We start from the raw sequence: 23,679 nt of genomic DNA, 5'->3' as shown, positions 1-23,679 counted from the left end.
ATCAACCTTTCCATCACTTCCAAAGCGAAAGAAAACAACAAAAAAAAAACTTCTATACTCCCTCTACTATAACACTTTGCTTTCGAAGACAATACAGTAAGAATACTGCTTTAGGAATATTGTTGAAACTCTGTCTTCCTTAAAACATTCCCAGGCCAGCAGCTTACACCTTTACTTTTAGAGAAAAGAAATAACAGAATCGCAGTTCCTTCATATAAAACACACTAGAAATGTACCTGAAACCATCGGAGAAGATTTGGGAAAACAAACTCGACCCAAGCTAGCACGATTTACGAAATCACAGCTATTTAGTAAAGCGCTTCCTGTTAATTATTACTCCTCCTGCAAATCAAAGTTTAGCTCTTTGTTACTTAATGCACATAATCTAAATAGTTAATACAAACATATAAGCTTGGAGAAAAAAAAAAAAAAAAGCTAATGAGCTGCTTAGCAAACTTTAGGTACCTCATGTGCAACATCTGTTTTACAAGTTTTACCAACTGAAACCAGATGTGTAAAGATAAAGATAAAGAATAAGAAAACCTGCTGGTACAATCAGAACGGTCACCAGAACAAGCTAGCATACACATTTAGAAAAATGTCAATGCATTAATGGAGAAGGGGAAAAAAAAAGCATACAGGTTATAATTCCAGGCTTTAAGGCTTCAGATGAATATCTCCCATTCTTTTGTAAAAAATAATACATACACACAGACATCAACGTATAAAAATAGTGAAATATTACAAGTGAAAAAGAAAAAAAAAACAATGTCAATAATAAAAAATAGAAAAGAGAATTGAACAAGAATTCTTTTTTTGAACATAAAAAATAAAAATACATAATGGACAACCAGCCATAAACATAATTACAAGGAAAAATAAACAAACAAACATAAAAATAGCCTCCTATTAATTTACTGCAACAACATTTCACGATCATGTACCCAATACAGGACGTCATTCACGGCTGATTTTATATGTGCGGTTGATTTGACTAACCTGCAACTAAACTCATTTAAAATACACAAGGCTATAAGGCTAGGGTAGATAAAGCGATGGAATCTCTTTTATTCAAATTTTTAATAAACTTATAATTTTTAAACCTCATCCAGTTTTTCCTAACAAGACCTTGTAGATTAGGTTTCTGACACACGGGAACTTTCTCTAATCTATAAATTTGCAGCCAAACACACTGATGTTATGGAAAGCTGGCTATCTTAAACAACGTGAACACCTACTCCTCTTGTCTTTTTTTTTTTTTTTTTTTTTTTTTACAGTCTGGTATAAATTCATCTGTGACAACGACACGACAAAGCTAGCACAGACTAAGAAGCTAACCAGGTTTTACTGAAAGGGACTGAAAAGTTTTAAATATCTACACATGATAATAAAGTCAGTATAGAAGTGAAAATTTGTACATACAGACTGTTCAGTGCTGAAAACTTTAAACATTGATAGATACTATTTTTAATCGGGAAAGATTCATCATGAAAGGCAACTGGAGTAATCTCTAGTTATAATAGGATTTTTTTAAGATTATGAACTTTTTTTTTTTTTAAATAAAAAAATATTACAGTGACTAAACTGTCAATGAAAGAGTCTTTGATGTGGGTTTAATATCAGCATGAGACTCGTAACTTTGGTTCAAGAAAACTGCTGCTCAGTTGGTTCATTACATTTCGAGAATGACACAAAAAATCAATAAAAGTGTAATTTGAATGTATATTATTTATTAATTGATTGCAAGAATTTTGTAAGTTTTTGATTCAGCCAGCTGTGTTTGTAGTTGCTGCAAATGAAACCAAATGATTCGGAAGTTAATCAAGCTCGATTCAGGTCCCTTTAACAAAAGCCCTGAGTGAATTCTAAAGAGGAATTGCTAGTCAAATACTTAACCTTTAGAGAATGCGTCTTTTGTAAATAAACGGTCAATCATAATATTATGGAATGGAAAAAAAGATCAATCATAAATTTATTAATGGACACATCACCGTGATTTTTTTTTTCTTCTGGAGAATCTGGAGGCATAAAGGAAATAAACTCATAACTAAAACAAGACAATAAAAAATGTAAACTAATGCATTTTAAGATAAGTAACTTTATAAAAATGGAAAACGTTTATAGCAACAAAAAAAAAAAAAATTTAAATATACACTGGAGTAAGTGCAGCCTTATAACAAGGAATAACACCAATATAAGCAATCAACAAGGTCTCGAGCATGAACTGTGACCTTTAAACTTCGAACACTGTTTTGTCAAGTGCTTTCTGCACTAGATTAACACGCAACAGACACTCACACATGCACGCAAACACACACACACACACACACACACACATAAAAGCTATCTTAAAGTGCTTAATACCGATACTGATTAATGTGCCAGAGGAGGCAGGAGTACCAATGTTAATGCGTCCACATGTGCCTGCTTCTCTATACTTAACTAGTACCACTTCAATTAATAACACTGGATCAGTTTACAATTTAACATACTTTACATGTTAAATTCTGAACCTCTGAACCACAAAGTAGCAGCCCCTCCACTTCTTCAGATATCCCCAACCTACCTCTGAGGATAGTCAATGTTTTTTATGGCACTTGTTGCTAATTTTGGCTAACAAATGGACCGTACTGGCCCTTATGGCTTTCCACATTACCCAGCCTGATTCGTACAGAATGAATGATTTGATACATCAACAGAATCTCCAAGGGGGAGGTGTGTAGTCCATGTAGAGGTACCGTTAACTAGTACCACAGAGGTATTAATAGATTTGTTTTTGTCACCAGCGCCCACTCACGCTGGCCACGTCGGCATGGAAGTGCCGTGCGAGACGGCTGTTGACTCCGCCCTCCAGGAACGAGGTGCGGACGTTCGAAGGTTCGAAGAGCTCCCGCCGGCTTTTATTCAGCTCTGACCGGAAGAGAAGAGATGCAACATGTTTAAAGCATACAAGCACGACATGGAAATTGAGTTACTGACCAAAGTATGTCTGATTCCACTTTTATTAGAGGGTGACCCATTACACAGACTAAACAATCGACGAACAAGTTAGCAAGCGGAGAAAACATAGGCAACTTTACAGATCTGTACATTTCATGGATGCTCTGGTTACAGTGCTATCTGGAGGCAGACTGATTCCGAAGGGTTCTGGACTCTTTTGAAGACGTTCTGTAACCCTTTGAGAAAACATTGCTTTCAGTTGACAGTGAAAGTCAAAGGCTAGACACAATGTGTTTAATCTCTCCAGAATGTTGATTTTCACTGTGTGAAACAAGTTTCCAGGAGGATTCTGTACCCTTCTGAAGAATTCATTTTCAGGAAAGTCTTAACAGAATGTGTTTCACTCTACACCAAGCCCTCGATCTTCAAACGTAACAATGTTTTTCACAAGATCCATCCTTTAGATCCCTCTAAAGATGTTCTAGAACCCTTGTGGAAATACTGCATACGGTGAAGATCAAAGGGTTCACTTAAATTCCAACAGGCTTTTGATTGTCGCTGTAAACGAATTTCTACAAGGATTTTAGAATCTTATAATGTTCCAGAACTTTTGTGGATTTATTTTATTTATTTATTTTTTTACATTAAAGATAGAAAAACTGTGAGAATGTGTTGAGTCAAAACAAACATTTGATCTTCATTGTAAACAAGTTTCCACAAGAGTCTTTGTGAACCCTTGTAGAAACAATGTTTACTGCTCATAGTGAACATCAAAGGCATGAGAAAATGTATCGAATCTCACAAGCTTTTGAGCTGCACGGTACACAAATTTTCACAAAGGTTCTGAAACCCTTCTACTGCTTATGGTAAAAAAAACAAGGGCCTGGAGGAATGTGGTTAATTTCGTCAAGACCTTTGATGTTTTTTTTTAATTTTATTTATTTATTTCCACAGGGGTTCCAGAGAGGTTCGAATTTCCTGAACTTTCCAGAGAACTGCACAGTTCCTGAAGCTAACGTTTTTTTTTTTAATTTGATTTAACTTTATTGTCATTGTGCAAAGTACACGTACAGCGCCAATAAAATGTCACGTATTCAGTCACTACTTACTTACGTCAATGACCGTCGACAATGAATTATTAAATACAGTGCTAAATAAAAATAATATAAAAATATCTATAATATTCTAACCTGAGATAGCCAGCAGCATCTTCCTACGAGCTCCAAACGTTGTTATTCCCAGTTCCTTCAGGTCTGGATCCGTCAGTGTGACAAACGTTTGCAGATCGATCTAACACACACACACACACACACACACACACACACACACACACACACACTCAGTCATTTAAACAAGTTTTGCAAGTTTGAATCCTGGCATTGCCAATGCTGTGTTTTCTGGGTGGGCGGGCATACTCTCTCTCCTCTGTCAATCATAAGGGCACCAGCTAATCATACGCCTCTGTGAGCTCATGCATGTGGAAGAAGGCAGACTGAGCTTTCCTCTGAGTGAGTGTGTTACACCATGAAGGACAAAGCAGGAGTTTGAAATGATGCAGGTTAAAACCAAATTAAGGATAAAATGGAAAAAACCTTGACAGACCTAGTCGATATTAGGTGTGTTTTTACACTCACCTCCTGCTGCTGGAAGACGTCGGTGTATTTGCCCAGTCCCAGAGTGCTGAAGAGCTCGGGTAGGTCCGTACCCTTAGAGCTCAGAGACGACGCCTTACTGCCACCCATGAACGAGATACACTCCATATAGTTACTGCTGCTCAGGTACTGATCCATAGCTAAGTCACACACACACACACACACAGACTCATTATGATCATCTGGTCAACTAAGCACAAAGTGTATAGAGTGTAACACACACTGCTAGCTCTCACCGGTTCTCTTGCTCCTCTCTGTAGCGCTGATGGTGGACGGGAACGCGCGTGTTCCTGCTCCACTACCGTTAATAACACAACTTCCGTTTCTGGTGCACCAGCTCTCACCATCGCTGTCGTTACTCTGAGAGTCTCTGCTGCCTGTGCATGATACTGAGAGAGGAGTGCCCTGACACTGCACACAAACACACACACACACACAATAGTAAGAGCAGTGTCTCTTTTTGTTTGTATGTGCTTGCATGTACACCATAACGGTTTAACAACAATTATTTTTTTTTTTTGATGGGTTCCCAGATTTTCTCCCTAATTTAGTCGTGTCCGATTCCTCCCCATCACTAGGGGGCTCCCACATTAAGGCTACTACTACCACTCAGTCGGGAAGACGATCACGTTTCCTCTGAACCACGTGACGTCAGCCGACCGCATCTTTTCGAACTGCTCGCTCATGCACCGTTGGGAGCGGTGTAACACAGGACAGCGCTATCCGCTCCTTCCGCTTGCGCGAGCTCACAGACGCCCCTGATTGGCTGTAGAGCCGTAATTAATGTGAGAGCACAAAGTACCTCCCATCCCTCCCCCCACTGAGAGAGCTCGACCAATCAGCTCTCTCTAGACCTCCGGCTGCGAGAGTTTACAGCATTTTTCTATAATGTGTACTGTGTGTAGATTGTATGAATGTTCAATGTTTTCAAAGTTCTGCATGTCGTCCACACTCATTCTAACACACAGCCAATATTTATGAGTCTATTAGAAATGTATTATGGTGTACTTGGAACCTATACATTTTAATAAGAAAATCCAGATTAATGGACGTCATTGTGAGAATGGACGACAATTTGACAACTCGTTTAACCCTTGTACACAAAGAATGATTGAAAGGTACAAAATAAACAGGGGAGTGTTGAAAAAAGGGATCGGAAAAAGAGGGCAGAACTGGAATAATTGTAACATTCTTTGATTTAATATTACTCCATCACATCGTACGTCATTCAGAATTTTAGCACGTCCTTGTGATCTTCTGAGAAAACTACAGTAGAAGGTTTGTCCAGTAGAAAAATAAAACCTGGTGTTTTTCTCACTCTGTGTGTGTGTGTGTGTGTGTGTGTGTGTGTGTGTGTGTGTGTGTGTGTGTGTGTGTGTGTGTGTGTGAATACCGTAGTGTTTACAGAGGGTTTGTAGGCTGTATGGCCGGCTCTGCGGAGATGCTTGATGCTCTCTGCAGGCATGGACTTGGAGAAGCCGAGCCCGCTCCATGTGTCGGTCGGGGTTCGAACCTCTGTGACCACTGGCTTCTTCAGCATGGCTGAATCACACACACACACGCACACAGAGTTAGTGCTGTCTTTTGTTATGCACTCTAGTGAAGTTGATTTCTGTTTGTGTGTGTGTGTGTGTGTGTGTGTGTTCATTTATTAAAACAACTGGTGGATTCTCAACTAACCTTTAGTGGCGAGTAGCTTCTTCTGTTCATAGTCAAAGGACTAAAACAAAACACACACCAATCTTAATACACACATGTATATTATATATAGCTGTGTGTGTGTGTGTGTGTGTGTGTGTGTGTGTGTGCGTGTGTGTGTGTGTGTGTACTTGTACATGAGGGACCAGTCTGTTCCTCTCTGCTGCTCTCTCACTGCCTGGTGCTCTCTTATCAGCTACGGTATCAGGCTCAGGATCCGACAACAGACAATCTGATCTACACACACACACACACACACACACATTAGCTTACAACACTGCATTCAGAGTTATATCATACTAATGAGTTTACATATGGCACTGTAGACCATCTCATGCAGAAGTTCTGATTGTGCTCTTCTAGTTTTGGTCCTAATTTAATGATGAGATGGTGGGTGTGAGGCTAGTTTTCTGGTGTTGTTGTTGCAGGAGATAATTAGATAACACGTATAATGAAGCAGGGAGACATGGATCTTGGTGGAGCACAAAGACATGGATCAAGGTGAAGCACGGAGACATGGATCAGGGAGGATCACGGAGACATGGATCAGGGAGGATCACAGAGACATGGATCAGGGAGGAGCACGGAGACATGGATCACGGTGAAGCACGAAGACATGGATCACGGCGGACCACGGAGACATGGAGCATAGTGACGTGAGCACAGTGGAACATGGTGTAACACATTGACATTGATAATATGGGTGCAAAAATCTCACATCTTAGATTTCTATCTGTGTGGAGAACAGATGCTTCATGTTTTTCTCCAAATTCTATTGCCATACCTCACTATCCCTGACTGTGAATGTCATGATGGAGACGCCCCGTTGGGAGCGGTGTAACACACTTGAAGGACAGCGCTATCCGCTTCTTCCGCTTGCGTAAGCTCACAGACGCCCCTGCCCTCTGAGAGAGCTCGGCCAATCAGCTCTCTCTAGACCTCCGGCTGCGAAAGGTTACAGCCTGACCCGGGAATCGAACTCACGATCTCTCGATGACAGGGCGAGCACTTTACCTCTGCGCTACTCAGAGGCCCCAATTGTAGTGATTAACTATACATAAAACAATACATTTTTATAAGAAAATCCAGATTAATGGACTTTATTGTGAAAATGGACGACAAGGGTTAAACGAGATGGGAAGTTCCCAGGATACACCATGGCCCATCAACCCCCCATGGTCTATAGTGCTTATCCTGTGTAGGGTCTCATTGGTCCTGAAGAAGGTAGGGCACAGAGCAGGGTTCACCCTGGATGTGGTGCCAACCCACACACTCCTAGATCATCACAGGGCACACATGCACACACTCCCAGAGGAATCCCGCCAAGCAAACATGCAAACTGCACGGACACAGAGACGAGGCGAGCCAACCCTAGCATTGTGAGGCGACAGTGCCAACCACTAAACCACCGTGCCACACCATCGTGACCCTCAGCAGAATAAATGAAACCATTCGGCAGGATACTGGAGACAGATAAATTAATAATTGTTCTCCTACTAGAGAGTTTACAGAGAAGATACAGTGATAATGACATGGTGGTGCGTCTGGGTTTTCACTCCTACCGGAGATGTGAATTCTTGGTGCCTTGGAGCAGTTCTACAGTCTGCCGTTTCCCTGGTGACACAGCACAGGAAGCCAGCATCTGCTTTAGCTCGCTCCCATTGGCTGAGTGGGATGGGCTTCTGGGCATGCCCACTTCAACGAACGTGTCTGAGCCTGGGAGACGGGAAACAAAATTACACACATTTTCTCTTCGTTGTCTCTCTTTCTCTTCATCACCATCTCCTCTCCACCTACTATACTTAGTCATACTCTGTCTGATTTTGAGTAATAACTGGTGAATGAAATGAATTGACAATGAAAGTGACACTTGCATGTGATTATTAATTAACTCCATTATAATTTTCTGTGTTTGCCTGTTTCTCTATTGCCGTGGTTCTCAAAGTGTGGGGCGCGCCCCACTAGTGAGCAATACATGACAGGTGGGGCGCAATGAACGGGAGGAAATTAGTGGAAAATAATAGGAATTCATGCTTTTCTTTATTGATAATAAAGATCGGACACTCGAAACTAAACAAACACACGCAAAGAAATGGATCATTAATACAAGTAAATTAAAATAAGATCAGATAAAAAGTGGAACCATAATAATGGTTTAACGGCATCATGTTAATTGCAGAGGAACGATATATAAGGAAACATTCGGTATTATATATGCAATTTCATTTATTCCAATGCGTATGCTGATGTTTCTGTATTTTTGTTAAACATTAATATTTTATCAGGCAGTATTAGTCTGGCATTTCTAGTTTCCAGTGTGGCAACAAAGTTGCTTTTTGATCCTTCAGGCGCTGAACAGAAGGGAAGATCAATATCGTTCTACGCTTTTTATTGCTGTGCGGCATTTTGCAAAGATCCCTAAATCATTCGTTGCGCCGTAGAGAATAATGGTGTTTATGCTTTTAAACATGTATAATTTAAGGCGGATGGAGCTTAAAGACAATGTAAAGAGGAAATATATGTGGGTATCTTATTTTCGAGTTTATTTACGCAGCTATTGAATTTGGAGATGCGAATATTAAACTAACTTTACCGCGGACACAAACCTGTATGTCGTGAGCATAATAACATCAATGGATACATTTGTTACATGGACCACAAAAAAGCAGGTGATTCAGCATCATCAGCCTAATCAACCAAAAAGCCAACCGAAAGGAAAACATGATGAAGCCTATGTTGCGCTTGTATTCATGGTGTGGATGGTGGGGCAGAGGAGAGACCTGTGTGTGTTTTGTGTCCTAAACCGCTGGCCCATCAAAGTAGGAAGACACTTAGAGACAACACACCCCAGTCACGTTAATAAGCCACTCGACTTCTTTGAAAGAAAGCTCTAGATAAGTGACGAAGTAAGCCTGTTATAACAATTGCACGTGTATTTTATCTGTTTTGAACTTGGTGTTATTTGATCTTATTGGTTTAGAAATTGATATTTCAATAAATAGTAAACTTGGCCGATTTCGTTATCATTTTGTTGAGCTTGAAAATTCGCCCACTCCCTTAAGTGGGGAATGACAGAAAATGTTTGAGAACCACTGCTCTATTGCATTCTCTACCTTCATCAGGGCTGGATTTGTTTGATAGAGCTTCTGATTGGCTGTGCCCGTTAACTTCCTGTGCTGGGTCGCAGTGGGCGGGGCCAAGCATGGATTCAGTTAGTGACACGGATGAAATCCCTCTGTACATAGAAGGCATCTACAATACAAACACACACACACACACACACACAGTATCTCAGACTCCATGTAATAACCAAATCCAGTAAAACTCCCAATTCCAGGCTGATACTAACGTGTGTTTTGAGTTGATCAGTGCTCACTGGTTTGTGTATTGGCGCCAGTCCCGGTGGCGGCGAAGGAGTGTGCGTGTGAGTGTGCGAGTGTGTGAGAGAGGGACTCTGTGTGTAATTCTGGCCGTAACCGTGGACTCCGGACAGCAGCAGACCGCTGAGAGAACCCTGAGAGACAGACTGCAACATCAGGACCGGGGAGAATCCTGAGAGAGAGAGAGAGAGAGAGAGAGAACAGTCATCACGTTTCTCCACTAGAGGGAGCAGTAACCGACAGAGACAGAGTTTCTATGCACATATCCAAGTTGTTTAAAGCGGAGGTTTACAAATAGGTTTTTACATCACAGATCTTTTTCTTCATTTCCTCTGATCCTTCTAACATACCACATCAACACTGTCATTTGTCAGCCATCACTCACTACATACCCACACGGAGGTGCACAAGCGCAAAATCCAGGGGCTAGCTCGCCGCTAACACACAGACATCATATAGACTAACCTTGGCTAGCTAGCAATATTACTTTACCAACTAACCTGGCACACACACACTACGGGCATGTTGGAAATGCCAATTAATCTAATCTGCATGTCTTTTGACTGCCCCAGACTGTACCCAGAGGAAGCCCAGCGAGCACGGGAAGAACTCCACGTATACGTACCCCGCCCCCCCTCCAAAGTATGGGTTCGAACCCTCGACCCTGGAGGTGCGACACCACCGTGCTGCCTAATTCATGAACTGTTCTTTATATTTTCGCTTTAATATCCTGGACACTGCAATCTGAAGTGTGCACTCTAGCTGGATCACTCCCTGGATCACGCGGTCTCTCCCGAGACTTGCTTGTGACTTGTTTGGGATTCTTACAGGAATAATATATTCTATAATTAGTTCGGAATCAATTCCCAGAGAGTCTCACGCTTACCTGCAGTGTTGGCTGATGTAGTGTGAGTGTTGGTCCAGAGGGAAGCCCCTTGTAACGGAGCGAGGGTGTGTGTATGGTTGCTGCTCTGCAGTGTCCCGACTACATCGTTAGGACCATTTTGGATAGAACCATGACCGTTCAGAACCGGGTTAGAATCAGGCGAACCGTTATGAGCTGGAAGATCTGGGGAACTTAGGAGACCTGAAAATGAAGAGCAAGATTTAAAATTAACAGCACTTCTCTGTAAATACAGGAACATTAATCTTGGTCAGTTCCCACAGCACAGGCAGCTCCCTCTATCATGAGATAGGATATTGTCACATTCACGAAGAAACTGAAAACTTTTCTGCAAGCACAAGCTCAGAAATGGCCGGGGAGAGAGAGAGAGAGAGAGAGAGAGAGAGAGAGAAAGAGAAAGAGAGAGAATTTCATCTCTCAGCCCAAACAGAGAGCTTGTTAAAATTTCTGACCGTACCTTTTACATTTACATTCATGAGATTTATCCAGAGCGACTTGCATTTTATCTCTTCATACATCTGAGCACTTGAGGGTTAAGGGCCTTGCTCAAGGGCCCAACTTGGTGAGGGGGTTTGACACTGCGACCTTTCAATTAGTTGTCCAACACCTTAACCAGTGGGCTACTCCTGCCCCCTAAAACTACCCCCTTTAAATGTGTTTTGGAACAATGGGTAGGGTTGTATTTGTTACAAAAGTAAATAATTTCTATTTAACGAATATCCTTTGAAACCACTGACTGTCCTTTTAAAATGCATTTTGTATAAAACACAAGATTATCCCTAAAATTAGCCTAATCTGCATGTCTTCAGACTGTGAGAGGAAACCGAAGTACCTGGAGGAACCCAGCACGAAGAAAACATGCAAACTTTATGGAGACATTGAACCTGGCTGGAAACCGAACCCAGACCCTGGAGGTGCAGGGTGTATTTGTTATAAAAATAAAGACCAAACCATTTACTGTCAGACAACAACATCCTCTAAAAATCACAGACTGGACCATTTAATTTACTTTATGGGACTATTTTTAAAGAAAAAGAAACTTTGGGCTAGGGCAGTATCTGTTATGAAATCAAGTTTTTAATTATTTATATTCAGAAAATGTGCTCTAAAATAACGAACTGTATCTTTAAAACATGCCTTGTGAGAGTGGCTTTAAATGAAGTACTAAAGGGCGAAGTCATTTATTATAAAAACAGGTCGAGTTTTTAATGATTCATGTGAGTCAAAGTTCTCTAAAATCACTGACTTCACCTTTAAATGTGTTTATTAAACTGCTTCGTAAACTGTGCTTTGGAGGCTATATCAATTGCGGGTGCTGTATATTAAAAAAACAAAACAAGTTTTACTTTTAACTTCAAACCACCGTCCGTGTTTGGGAAATGTGTCTCTGTAGGGAATAATGTTTGAGTGACTAAAATCTAATTACTGTACCTGGTCTCTTCTCAAGTTAATCTAAGAGTACTAATTTATAAACCAGACAAATACTGAAGTGCTGCTGAACTTCTGAACTTTATTACTGTATACTCCCATAACTAATTACATTACCCAGAGTGCTTAGCCCCAGTCCAGCTGAGGCCAAGGCGTCCAGTCCGACAGGGGTGAGGAGGGATGGGGGGGAGCCGTGGTCGTTAACGGGGAGGGTGTTGGTACTGAGAGGAAAAGCAGAAGAAGAAACAGGAGTACTGGGAGAAGACGCGCAAGCGCTCTCCAGAGCCAGGAGCAGTCTGCGGGCCTCGTACATGTTTACCGCGTTTCTCTCCACGCTCTTTACAATCACAGACTGAGAGAGAGAGAGAGAGAGAGAGAGAGAGAGAGAATGTCAGCTGTCAGAGAGCAAATGTGCCATAAACACAGACATCAGAAAGATTTCTGATCAGGCATAAACTACACTTAAATAAGACTTTGTGGTACTATAAATGCAGCTGTATGTGTGTGTCAGCGTGTGTGTGTGTATCCAAGCAGGCCACCTTGCTGGGTTGTTTGGGTTTGGGTTTAATGCTGATGAAGACGTCTAGTTGCTCCATAAGAGTTGCGATGCACTGGGGCTCGATCTCCGCCTCCTCCTTAATGTCGAACATTAAAACCAACGGCAAGCAGCCCTGACACACACACACACAAAATGTTGTCAACCCAGGATTACAACACACATCACAACTGTGCCGACTATACAGATACGCAACACAATTAAAAATTGCAGATTTATGATCTGCGTATGTTTGACTAGTCATTTTCCGTGCAGTGTTTAGCATTTAACAACCATCCACTTGGTCCCGTCCTAAATCGTTACAATACCTACATGCTTAAGACAAAACCCTTAAGACAGGATTATCCATGATTCATGAAAGCACGTGTTATAATATCTTGAATCTGATTGATCGGAAGGTGCTAGTGTAACAGGTATAGAAATTAACCTGTTAAATTGTTAGAATTTACACAAAATTGTTCATTTCATATACCTGATGTAAGTGCCTGTTTGAGATAAGCCCTTTCCCCTTTAAATCCTGTGATGTCATCTAAAGCCAATACAATTTCCTGTTTTGTCCCCTCCTCTTCCCTTTTCCTGATGGAACTGTATGGAAGAGGTATGTTGTTTCTGACTCCCTGTAATCCAACTAAATCTTTATTTTTATTATTCTTTTTATTTCTATATCTTTACTCCAATTTGTGTGTATAATGTTATAAAATATATTTGCATGATTATTTTATGGCATTTTTCATTCTTTTGGGTTATATTACCAATTTTGGCTTAAACATGTGGAAATCAAGCACATGATGTACATCACATTTATTTTATAGAGAACAAGGGCTATTCTCACTCGAAGGCTGTTTGTTCCTTTATGTGTCAGGTGTCAGATTAAATGCTTCCAGTGAACCGCCATCTGTGTCCCGTGTCTGATTCACACAACGCAGAATAAAGTCTAACTGAAGTGACCGGTTACACTGATTCATTTTTATATTTTATATGAACGTAGTTCTGGCTATAAATTATAGCTTTATGTTAACGCTTCTTTTAATGTGTTATCGTTTGTATAGGTACAGCTCACTCTCAAGGCCGTGAAAGACCACTAAACTGTATATCTGCTTTAATGTAGTCCAACTATATAATTATATACTGTATAATACTGTCTGTGTACATACAATCAATCATACACCAACACCGCATGCACGTTACAGACCCTCAGCTACTGTAGGAGTTAATGCCACATCCTCCAAACTGTCCTGCCATTTTCACATGTTAGGAACATTAAAGGAGTTCCTGGGAGGCCGGCGTTTCAGACCTTGATGGTGTCCACACACTAGTGAAACACCGGGATAAGTGCATTAGTGTAGCAGGGGGTTATATAGAGAAATAAAGGGAGTTTTTACTTTCATAGCTGTATAAAAAAAACAAAAGTCCCGGTTTAATTTGAACACTCATAGTTTCAGAAATGTTATTGTATAAATCAAGCAACCAAAAATGGATAACAAGCATATAATAAGGTTATTCTTGAACATCTTTGAGCATGTGCTGGTTTTGGAAAATACTTGTGCCTGCTTCATTACTCCGGTGTTATTCTAGAACAACAGAACACCCCAGATCACCTTCATCACTTCATCAGGATTAGATGTCACACCCACTTTTAAATCCACGGTATTCATCAATCTGCTAATATACCTTCTACAATCTCACGATTGCTTTCATGTGTAATTACTCCCGACATGAGAATAACAGCACATGCATTTCTCATTCGGCTCAGTCTGGACGAAAATATGCTGCCGTTGCAGAACCGCAGCAGAAGCACAGAGTGCTGCAGGGAAAGAGAAGCTCCGTCATTTCAGCCTCGCTTTCTCTCACACCCACAAACATCTGCGTGTCTAATCGCCTGCTGTAACCGTCCAGCTTATTGCTCCATGTGCATTCTCGACGGGGCTGACCGAGTCGGGGCTCCCGCCGTGAACCGAGATAAATCATCAGTTAAAACTCACGCCGGTTTAAATATTCAACTCAAACAGTATCGCATGCTTCCACGGTCTATACTTTACAGATTACTGGCAGAAGGAAAAGCAGGCCATCTGCTTCCCGGAGCAAAAACCGAAGCAGTTTAATCTAGGGAATTACTCAAGTCTGAAATAAAGAATCGGTGGAAAAAAAAAAAACATCAATAAAAGAAAATGAAAGCTTCAGGGAATGATAAAGGAAGTAAAGGCACAGCCAGAACGTTAAAGCAAGTGTGTAAAATCACAAAGAAGAGAAGAAAATGGCATAATAAAAAGCAGGAGAAAGACAGTTACAGGTATCCTACTGACATCCTGGTGATATTTTTTAACTAGAATTAAGTCCTTAAGCAACGAAAAAAAGTTGGTAAGGAAACTGAAGCAACAAAATTTTATTTAAGTGGAAAAATAGCTGGATAACTAAAAAGCTAATTCATCAAGATAAAAATATTAGCTCAAAAAATAATGCTTTGAATTAATTTTATTAATATTTACAAGACATTTTTAAATCATGTTGGTGCAAATACCGTTTTTTTATTTTTTATTATTATTCCCTTATATAACCAGCATATATTAGGCAAATATAGTACCTGTCAAAAGTTTGTCCACCCCTGTTAAAATTAAAAGAAGTAGATAAAAGAAATCAGAACAAATGTTTTACTGCGACAAGCTGCAAAGTGGATAAAGATACAATTTAAAAACTGCTTGTTAATGTAACGGCCTCAGGAGCGACCTCATTTCCCCTCTCGTCTGTTCCAAACACTCAGCATTCAGCATCAGCAGTACTGTACACTAATCACCGGCCTGATCATCTGTCATCATCTGCACCTGTTTCTCACTGGGTCAGGCCTTAAGTTAGATGCTTGAATGATTTATAGGTGTGGATTAACAAATAAAAAACATTCCTGTGAATCTGGTCAGGTACAGGGACAGGACTGAAAATACTCAAGACCTTCAGTAAGACTGGAGAAGTATTCCTCTAAAAAAAATAAAAATAAATACAAGAAAGTCTGACTCTGGAAACAAAATACGAAGAATTAACGAGGGGGTTCAAAACTTTTGCACATGGTTCCCCATATTTCAATCTCGCTTTAGTTTACGGTTCGAACCTCACCTGAAGTGCCACAAAAGTGAACCAGACAAATAAACATTCTGTTTCATTCTGTATAGTAAAGAAATGGAGCTGTGATGGTATAAATAATCACTTGTGTCACTGTTTAGTGCTGAAATCATTAATTTTGGAGAGAAATAAAAAGGTCACATCAGCATGTTTTAACCTGCTAATGAAGAATTATATTTTATAATCACAACAGGTTTTTTCTCCCCTCGCTGTTTGCCTAGTGGAATAAAACAAAATATTTTTTTTTCCTTTTTTTTTGTCTCTTTATAAATCTCTTAGTTCATAAGGTTTAATTTCACTTAAGAGCACAAATTCCTCACTCCTTCAGTAGGCCCGGCCCGTAGGCTTTAGGTTCTGCGTCAGTGCTAGAAAAGACGAGCGACAGCAGCAGATATACAGGATCAGCGAGATGTTTCAGGAAAGAGCGAGATGTTTGGTGTGAAGACTACTTAATTATAGCAGAACCTACATTTTTCCCACTACATAACGAAGCCTCCACACTATTTTATTAGCTCACATGCATTCAAGGTTCCCTATTTAAAGTCTTTCTCTGTGACTTGATCATTCCTGTTAGAAAAGATTCCTTTCAAAATGTTAAATAAAAAAAAAGCACTGACTAAATACAAAGTATTAACTGGCATGGATCAGGTTTTGAAGTGATAGAATGTGTGTGTGTGTGTATATATATATACCATGAGCTGCTGCCTGGCGTCACACACGGCGTCGACGCTGCCCTGAATGTAGACGCTGGAGCGGCGTGTGTGAGCGTGAGAGTGTGAGGGCGTGCTGGGGTCGGGGAAGTGGATGTGAGCGCCGGTGCGCTGGCTGATGTGCTTGAGGTTGGCGGCGTTTCTGCCCAGGAGGCTCAGGTGGTGCTGAGGTGCGATATCCAGCTGAGTGCTGACCGTTATAGAGCCGGACATGGAGCCAGCCAGGTGATCCAACAGCAGAGCCGCTCCACGCTGCACACACACACACACACACACACACACACACACACACAGGTAGATATGTAAGAGCTGTTCAAGTCAAACCAGGACTATTCCTCTTTCAGAGAAACACTTTTTCCACTGAGCGAATGTGTTTGTCATAATTTCCGGGCATCATCTGTATCGCTCTCGTAATCTCTCCTCATAAACGTTGCAGTTTCGTCCACTAGCAGGATGCTTAGAGGTCACCGTCATTAGGTTGAGGGCATTTAAGTATGTAAGAATGTAAGAACTCCACCTTACTCTGGACAGTTTACTGCATTTCATTTTCGTTCTCTGAGCGTACAGTAAGTGGGATCGAATAGCTGCTGTATGGAGTGGAATCGCTGAAGCCACACGATGTAATCCCTTTCACATGAACTTACCACACAGTGACCTAGTTTCTCTCTCGCTCGCTCTGAAAAGACTTAAAAACGCTCCATACTCAGTCTGGAGACACAATAAATATCGGATTACATACAGAGTGGTTTCAGTGAAGGTCATGTGACCTGCAATGTTAATTTTTTGTAACAATGAAAAATATTTTAATAGAAGACTTGAGGTCTGAGATATGACAAAGATCTATCACGCCATGACACTTGGACTTCTTCACCCCGTGATATCTGTTGCGGTATTTAGCGATGAGTATTGTGTGGTGGTTTCACTTACAGAGGGATTTAACTTTAAGGACACACATGAAAAGCAATAAATGAAAAGAAAATAAACAATAGTTGATTCTTTATTTAATAGAGAAATAAAGATAGTTACTAGAGTACAGTGCTATGTTATATGTACATCTGATGGTGAAGTTTATATCATGGTGATTTTAGGTTTCCCTAGTCTGATTTATAATACCTTGACTGCTGCGCCGTTGCTTTGATTTCCACGGATGGCGACAGTGTTGCCGTAGATATGGGAGGGCGGCTTGCACGTGATGGCGACGCCGCACGACTGAGCGATGTGCTGGATGACTGGAGAGGAGAGGTCAACAGACTCGACAAACCTCCCGCACTCAAACATCAAAACCAATGACATCAGCTCCTAGAGAGACAGAGACCGAGAGAGAGAGAGAGAGAGACAGAGAGACAGGGAGGGAGAGACAGAGACAGACAGGGAGAGAGAGACAGAGAGAGAGACAGAGAGACAGGGAGAGAGAGACAGAGAGAGAGAGAGAGAGAGAAAGGAAGAAAAAGAGAGTCGGAGAGAGAGAGAGAGACAGTTAATGATGTAATGTAATGCAACTTTGTAACGCAAAGTCTCTACATTCTGATACAAACACACTGGGAGCATCATTCATTCCAACATTAGATCATCAGGTCATTGTTTCTTAAACCAGACATTTTCAAACTCAAAAATGCCACAGTCCAGTCTGAATTCTGAAAAAAAAAAAACATCTTTAATTAATCACGACTTCAATCCCAAAAAAATCTATGTTTTTTTAACGATTTTATTTAAATGTGGCTTTGATTTATTCGTAATACAGTAAGTAGTTTTAAGTAGATATTTACTCATAAATAATTTAGAGTAAAATTAAACTCAATTACAAAAGTGGGAAAAGGTATTTATTTATTTATTTATTTATTCATTTTAAACAACCTCTCATGGCCCACCTCAAATAACTTCATGGAAAACATTTTGGTGAAGCAACAATCTATATCCGTTATTCTTAAATGTCTGCATCATTATTTTTATAGAACAGTCCATCCAGTGTTTTTTTCCTTCTTACAATAGAAATCTTCTTACAATAGAAATTAAATAACTATTATAAACTGATATTTTATTATATTATATTTTAAAATTCAACAGTGTTCGAATTTACTATAAGAACTCGATTGTAAAAACCTGACAATAAGGTCTGACAATACTTTACAGCAGTAATGTACAGTGAGTGTATCGGTATGTATTTTTTCTTTTCTTTTTATTTGAAGATTTACTGAAGACATATAGTAGCACCATGGGTCCCGAGAAAGTTAGCAAGAAGAAAAGAGCCACTTTCAGTTTCGTTTTTAAAGCAGCTGGTGCCAAGAGGAATTATAAATTAAGGTTAAGTGAGGTTTAATGTCTATTTATTTCAGATTCTAAATGTTTAATCATATTTTTGCATGTAAAAACAATGTAAAGTGTTGGAAACTGGTAATATTTTTCGGTGGGTGGTATGGATTATCTGCATTTATCTTTTTTCCGATGGAAAAATCTTTCCCTCAAGAAGAACTCACCTCCTGAACGGAGCAAATTCGTATGCCGAGGTATCATAAGGAAACATTTTAGCAACTGAAGGATAAACCCACAAACCAAGCCTGTGCTGTACATCCTTTAATAACCACCAGGGGGAAGCAAAGAGGCAGATACAGTAGAGAGGACATCTAATTTATAATTATTACCCGGATTTTAGCCCTCGCGGTTTCCACTCCTGCTGGCTGCCCTGCTATAGACACCTGAGAGAGAGAGAGAAAAATAAATACATAAATACATAAATAAATAAATAAATAAATAAATAAGTAGTTGCGTTAATCTGTGTTCTTCAAACACACTATATATCCTCTGTGTATTTATTTTGTTGTGTCTGTATCAGACAGACAGTCTGTCTATGTGTCTGTGTGTGTGTGTACTTGATTGCTCTTCTCCCCCTGGCTGTTCCTGTTCGAGTCGGGGAAGTGGATGTGGCAGCCCGTCTCCTCCATCACGCGTTTGATGTTGTTGCCCCCCTTCCCGATTACGTGCGAGTGCTCCGTGTGCGACACATCCATCTTCAGTGTCACGCGTTTACTCTGGAGGGGTCAAAGGTCACAGGTTTCAGCAGACAGCCTACTAAATTATTCACCTCGGGGAACTGTCACTGCCACTGACAAATGCTGAACAGCTCCTCCTACTATGTCCTCACCCCAATCATCCCACCAAACACACGCCCGCACACTCCCAGTGTTCCCAGTTCACACTACAGCCAATTACCTTTGTGTCCAGAACAGCCAGGATCCTTTCTTTCGCTTCTCTTACATCATCTCTCCTTCCACTGACCTTAATGTGAGGGTCTGAGGAGAGTTACACACACACACACACACACACACACACACACACACACACCAAGACAACAAGACATCAAAGATGTAGAATATCAATAGATTTCTTTACACATTTTTCCACTGACCAGAAAAATATTTCATCTGTTTTACCTTAAAGAGACACCACACACACACACACACACACACAATGCTGAAAGTTTTTTCCACATTTTATTCCTAACTAACTTTACTGAAGCTCATTAGTAAAGGAACGCCCTTGTCTATATAATGTTTTTCCTTAAACATTGAAAAAAAAATCCATTAGGTCTAGAGAATTGTTTGTAGACCTATGAGACAGAACTGTGTTGAGACGCAGATCCGGGAAACACCGGAAACTTTCCGTGTCCAAGAGCATGGAAGCCCGTGTCATTCTCAAATGGGAGAGATTTGGAACAACCAGCAGTCAAATGTCCAGTCACCCAGACTGAGTAATCAGGGATGAAGGGCCTTGATCAGAGAGGAAACCAAAAACCCACGTGTCACTACAGTATAAATGAGATCCTGAGTTCTCTGGAGAAGATGAGAGACTTAAGGAAGGACAGCCATTGCGCCTCCGAGTGGCGAGGTGGTAAAGTGCTCGCCCTATCATCCGGAGATCGCTGGTTCGATCCCCGGGTGATGCTGTAATCCTCCACAAACACACAGAGATAGACGATTTTGACAGGGCTACTAATATATACACACGTGTGTGTGTGTGTGTGTGTGTGTGTGTGTGTGTGTGTTTTTTTTATAAACTCGGTGAGATAAAGAAAAAGGAAAGTGAAAGTTAATGACCGTCTCTACTCTCCATACTACGTCACACATCCCACTCACACACACACACACACACACACACACACACACACACACACACTAATCTCTGTTACTCTAAAATTCTCACACTCTGTGTGAGGGTGTGTGCGAGTGTGTGTGCGGTGTTCTACACTCTCTGACAATAAAAAAAAAAATCTAACACACAAATGTTCGTATATGATACGAAACGTGTGTGTGTGTGTGTGTGTGTGTGTGTGTGTGTGTGTGTGTGTGTGTGTGTGTGTGGTTATACACACTTTATAACTGAAAACACAGCCTTATGACCCACACACTCGCATACCGACAGCTGATGATTTCCATATGGCAGGAAAAGCAACTGCTTTGAGGTTACACTAACACACCCTGAAGTCTACTCAACACTGGTGTGCATGTGTGTGTGTGTGTGTGTGTGTGTGTGTGTGTGTGTGTGTGTGTGTATGTATTGTTCAAAAGCATCCACACCTACCATATTATACTCTGCTCTGTCGCACATCACATTATAAATCCTAACCCCAGACCAAAACTTCAAACACACTTCAGTATGTTTGTGCATGTGCGTGTGTGTGTGTGTGTGTGTGTGTGTGTGTGTGTGTGTGTGTGTGGGGAAAAGAAGAACTTTTTACCATCAGCATGGGACAGCTATTTTTAGACGCACACAATAAACCTGAGATGTATACTCTACATGTTTTTGTGTGTGTGTGTGTGTGTGTGTGTGTGTGTGTGTGTGTGTGTGTGTGTGTGTGTGTGTATATACACAAGAAAAAAGAAGTGTTTTCCTACAATGTGTGTGCACTTTCCTTCAAGAAGTACCTTTTTTGGATTTAGCTCCTATCTTTAGTTTGGAAGGCCAAGCAATCTGAGTGCTCGTTTCATCCATGATCTGCAAAACACACACACACGCACAAAATGTTATACATCAATAAACACACTATGGATAATGAAAATAAAATTTTCTGTTAAAGAGTGCCCTCTAGAGGTCATTTCTTACTAAAGCTTATATACACTAGTACAGTGGAACCTTGTATTACAAGCATAATTCGTGTCTGAAGTGGGCTTGTATATTAAAACACTTGTAAACCAAATCAAATGTTGCCACAAGAAATTATGGAAACTCAAATTATTCGTTCCCCAGCCCAAAATATAAATACATAAAAATAATTAATACAAAATATAAAGTAAATATAAAACAAATTAACCTGCACTTCATCTTTTTTGTGTGAGAGAAAGCAAGGGGAGGAAGGGAATGTGTGCGTGTGTGTGTGTGTGTGTGTGTGTGTGTGTGTGTGAAGGGGCACGGTGTCCAATGACAAAGTGCAGGCTGATACAGAGAGGAAGAGAGAAAATGGATCTTTAACTTCTCTCTAATGAGACTTTCTTTTGCTTTACACACACACACACACACGTGTATTATAATAAACAGTACCCGGGCGCTATACACACACGCACACAAACACAAAATAAATATGTTTTATGCACACACACAATAAATGACTATAAATAACACAATATTGCCTCATACAGAAATTAGTTCCGACCGACTAATCGAGTCTGATTGAACAGATGCTCTCCACGAGTGCTGATATAGAAAATAACAGCACTGGGACGTTTAACTATATCGCATCACTCCACCTCAACCGTTACACTAACGTCGTTTGCAGCATGGGTGAAAGAAGGTCTGTACGGTCTGCAGTACTGAGAAGAGACCAGGTGCCTGCCAAAACCCACATTCGAAACCGAATTTAAACGTATCACTTTTTGTATAAGCTCTGTGTCACTAAGTGCCTGAACGCCATTTCCTCACGACTCCTAACCAGTCAGGACACCTCCGGAGCTCTTCTAAATTGTATTGGAGATGGGAGCGATTTCCTATTTTACGAATCTTGATAAATAGCTCTTACTCATGAAAGTAGGACCAAAATGGGGTAATTTTTGGCCACTTCGGAGCGGTTTTCTACTCTGAGACGCATACGGGCCCAGGTCTTCTCTTGGCTTAACGAAAGTACCATTAATTCCTTTCCGCAGATCAGAAACACCCACCTTTACCCCAATCTCTGCGTCAACATCTTAACTCACAACATCTCTAAGAGCTCTGCCCATTTTCCTTTCTTCGATTCCCAGCCGCTGATGTCTGTGGCATCACAGGGATTTGAAATCATGATCCCTGAACACAGTTGTACTGAACCACTCAGGAACAGACACTGAACAGGCCATGTGTCAAAAAAAAAATCATGCACCTGACACAAAGCAGTGTTTTATCATGAAAAGCCTTCTTTATTATGCGGTCTGCTGTTCGATACCAGGATCAACATTCATTATTTCTGCATATCGATGTGTTGAGGTGTTTGAAACTTCTTCTTGATGAAGCCCATACTTCCCTCCCTGGAAAATAACTTCCTTTTTATTTTAAGGATCAGGAGAGGCTAGAGGGAGTCATTTCTTATAAGCATGCTGTTTTCATGAGCTAACGCGGTGAACTAATGACCTCGTTAGCGGCAAGATAGTCCGGGACGATTCCTCCACATCTTTAACATCTAGAGAGAATTCACACAGTTTACGTTTTACTAGAACACAAAGTACAGTGCAAAAGTCTTGACCCCCCTAATTTCTTTAGAAATTCACTTCTAAAGAGACTCTCTTGTATTTTTAACGTAGTCTTGAGAAATTGTTCTCCAGGCTTCCTGAAGGACTGATTTGTCTCTCATTTTTAGTCCAGTCCCTGTACCTGAGCAATTATCGAGAAATGTTTTTCATTTGTTAAACCACACTGTGACCTATGAATCATTCAAGCATTAAAAAAGCATCTAACGTAAGGCATGAACCAGTGAGAAACCGATGCAGATGATGACAGATGATCAGGCCGGTGATTAGTGTACCGTTGATGCTGAATGCTGAGTGGTTGGAACGAACGAGAGGGGAAATGAGGTTGCTGGTGCCAATTTTTCAATTGTATTTTTAGTTACTTTGCAGGCTGTTACAGTGAAACAATTGTTCCCATTTCTTTAATTTAAACTACATCACTTAATTTAATTTAATATGAAGAAATGAGAGGCTCAGGTCTTTTGCACAGCACTGTAGATAAAAACATTAAAAAAAACATAGCAAAAGCCTGTCCACAGGAGCGTTACTAAATCAAAGCTTAATAATACATAGATTAAAAAACAACAAAGACAACTGATGTTTTCCATAAGGAT

The 23,679-nt window shown here is 40.5% G+C and overlaps 1 protein-coding gene across 1 annotated transcript in view; it reads right to left on the bottom strand.

The window, feature by feature from the left end:
* Positions 1 to 638: 638 nt before the first annotated feature.
* bicc1a (BicC family RNA binding protein 1a) overlaps positions 639 to 23,679 on the bottom strand; it is a 59,028-nt gene continuing 35,987 nt past the window's right edge. The window contains exons 3-21 of the mRNA XM_053509888.1: positions 21,299 to 21,368; positions 19,587 to 19,666; positions 19,247 to 19,405; positions 19,019 to 19,072; positions 17,493 to 17,678; positions 16,362 to 16,631; positions 12,542 to 12,673; positions 12,120 to 12,354; positions 10,557 to 10,757; positions 9,640 to 9,842; positions 9,404 to 9,542; positions 7,853 to 8,006; positions 6,422 to 6,527; positions 6,273 to 6,312; positions 5,986 to 6,134; positions 4,829 to 5,003; positions 4,575 to 4,732; positions 4,131 to 4,230; positions 639 to 2,910 (exon numbers count right to left, since the gene is read on the bottom strand). Of these exons, the coding sequence (XP_053365863.1) occupies positions 2,780 to 2,910; positions 4,131 to 4,230; positions 4,575 to 4,732; positions 4,829 to 5,003; positions 5,986 to 6,134; positions 6,273 to 6,312; positions 6,422 to 6,527; positions 7,853 to 8,006; positions 9,404 to 9,542; positions 9,640 to 9,842; positions 10,557 to 10,757; positions 12,120 to 12,354; positions 12,542 to 12,673; positions 16,362 to 16,631; positions 17,493 to 17,678; positions 19,019 to 19,072; positions 19,247 to 19,405; positions 19,587 to 19,666; positions 21,299 to 21,368 (2,742 nt within the window). The 3' untranslated portion in view covers positions 639 to 2,779. The remainder of the gene's footprint in view (positions 2,911 to 4,130; positions 4,231 to 4,574; positions 4,733 to 4,828; positions 5,004 to 5,985; positions 6,135 to 6,272; positions 6,313 to 6,421; positions 6,528 to 7,852; positions 8,007 to 9,403; positions 9,543 to 9,639; positions 9,843 to 10,556; positions 10,758 to 12,119; positions 12,355 to 12,541; positions 12,674 to 16,361; positions 16,632 to 17,492; positions 17,679 to 19,018; positions 19,073 to 19,246; positions 19,406 to 19,586; positions 19,667 to 21,298; positions 21,369 to 23,679) is intronic.

This window comes from Clarias gariepinus, chromosome 13 (genome assembly GCF_024256425.1).
Source record: "Clarias gariepinus isolate MV-2021 ecotype Netherlands chromosome 13, CGAR_prim_01v2, whole genome shotgun sequence".
NCBI classification, from domain to species: Eukaryota; Metazoa; Chordata; class Actinopteri; order Siluriformes; family Clariidae; genus Clarias; species Clarias gariepinus.
Note: the sequence above shows the minus strand (reverse complement) of the source record. Positions and strands in the feature narration are given on the sequence as shown.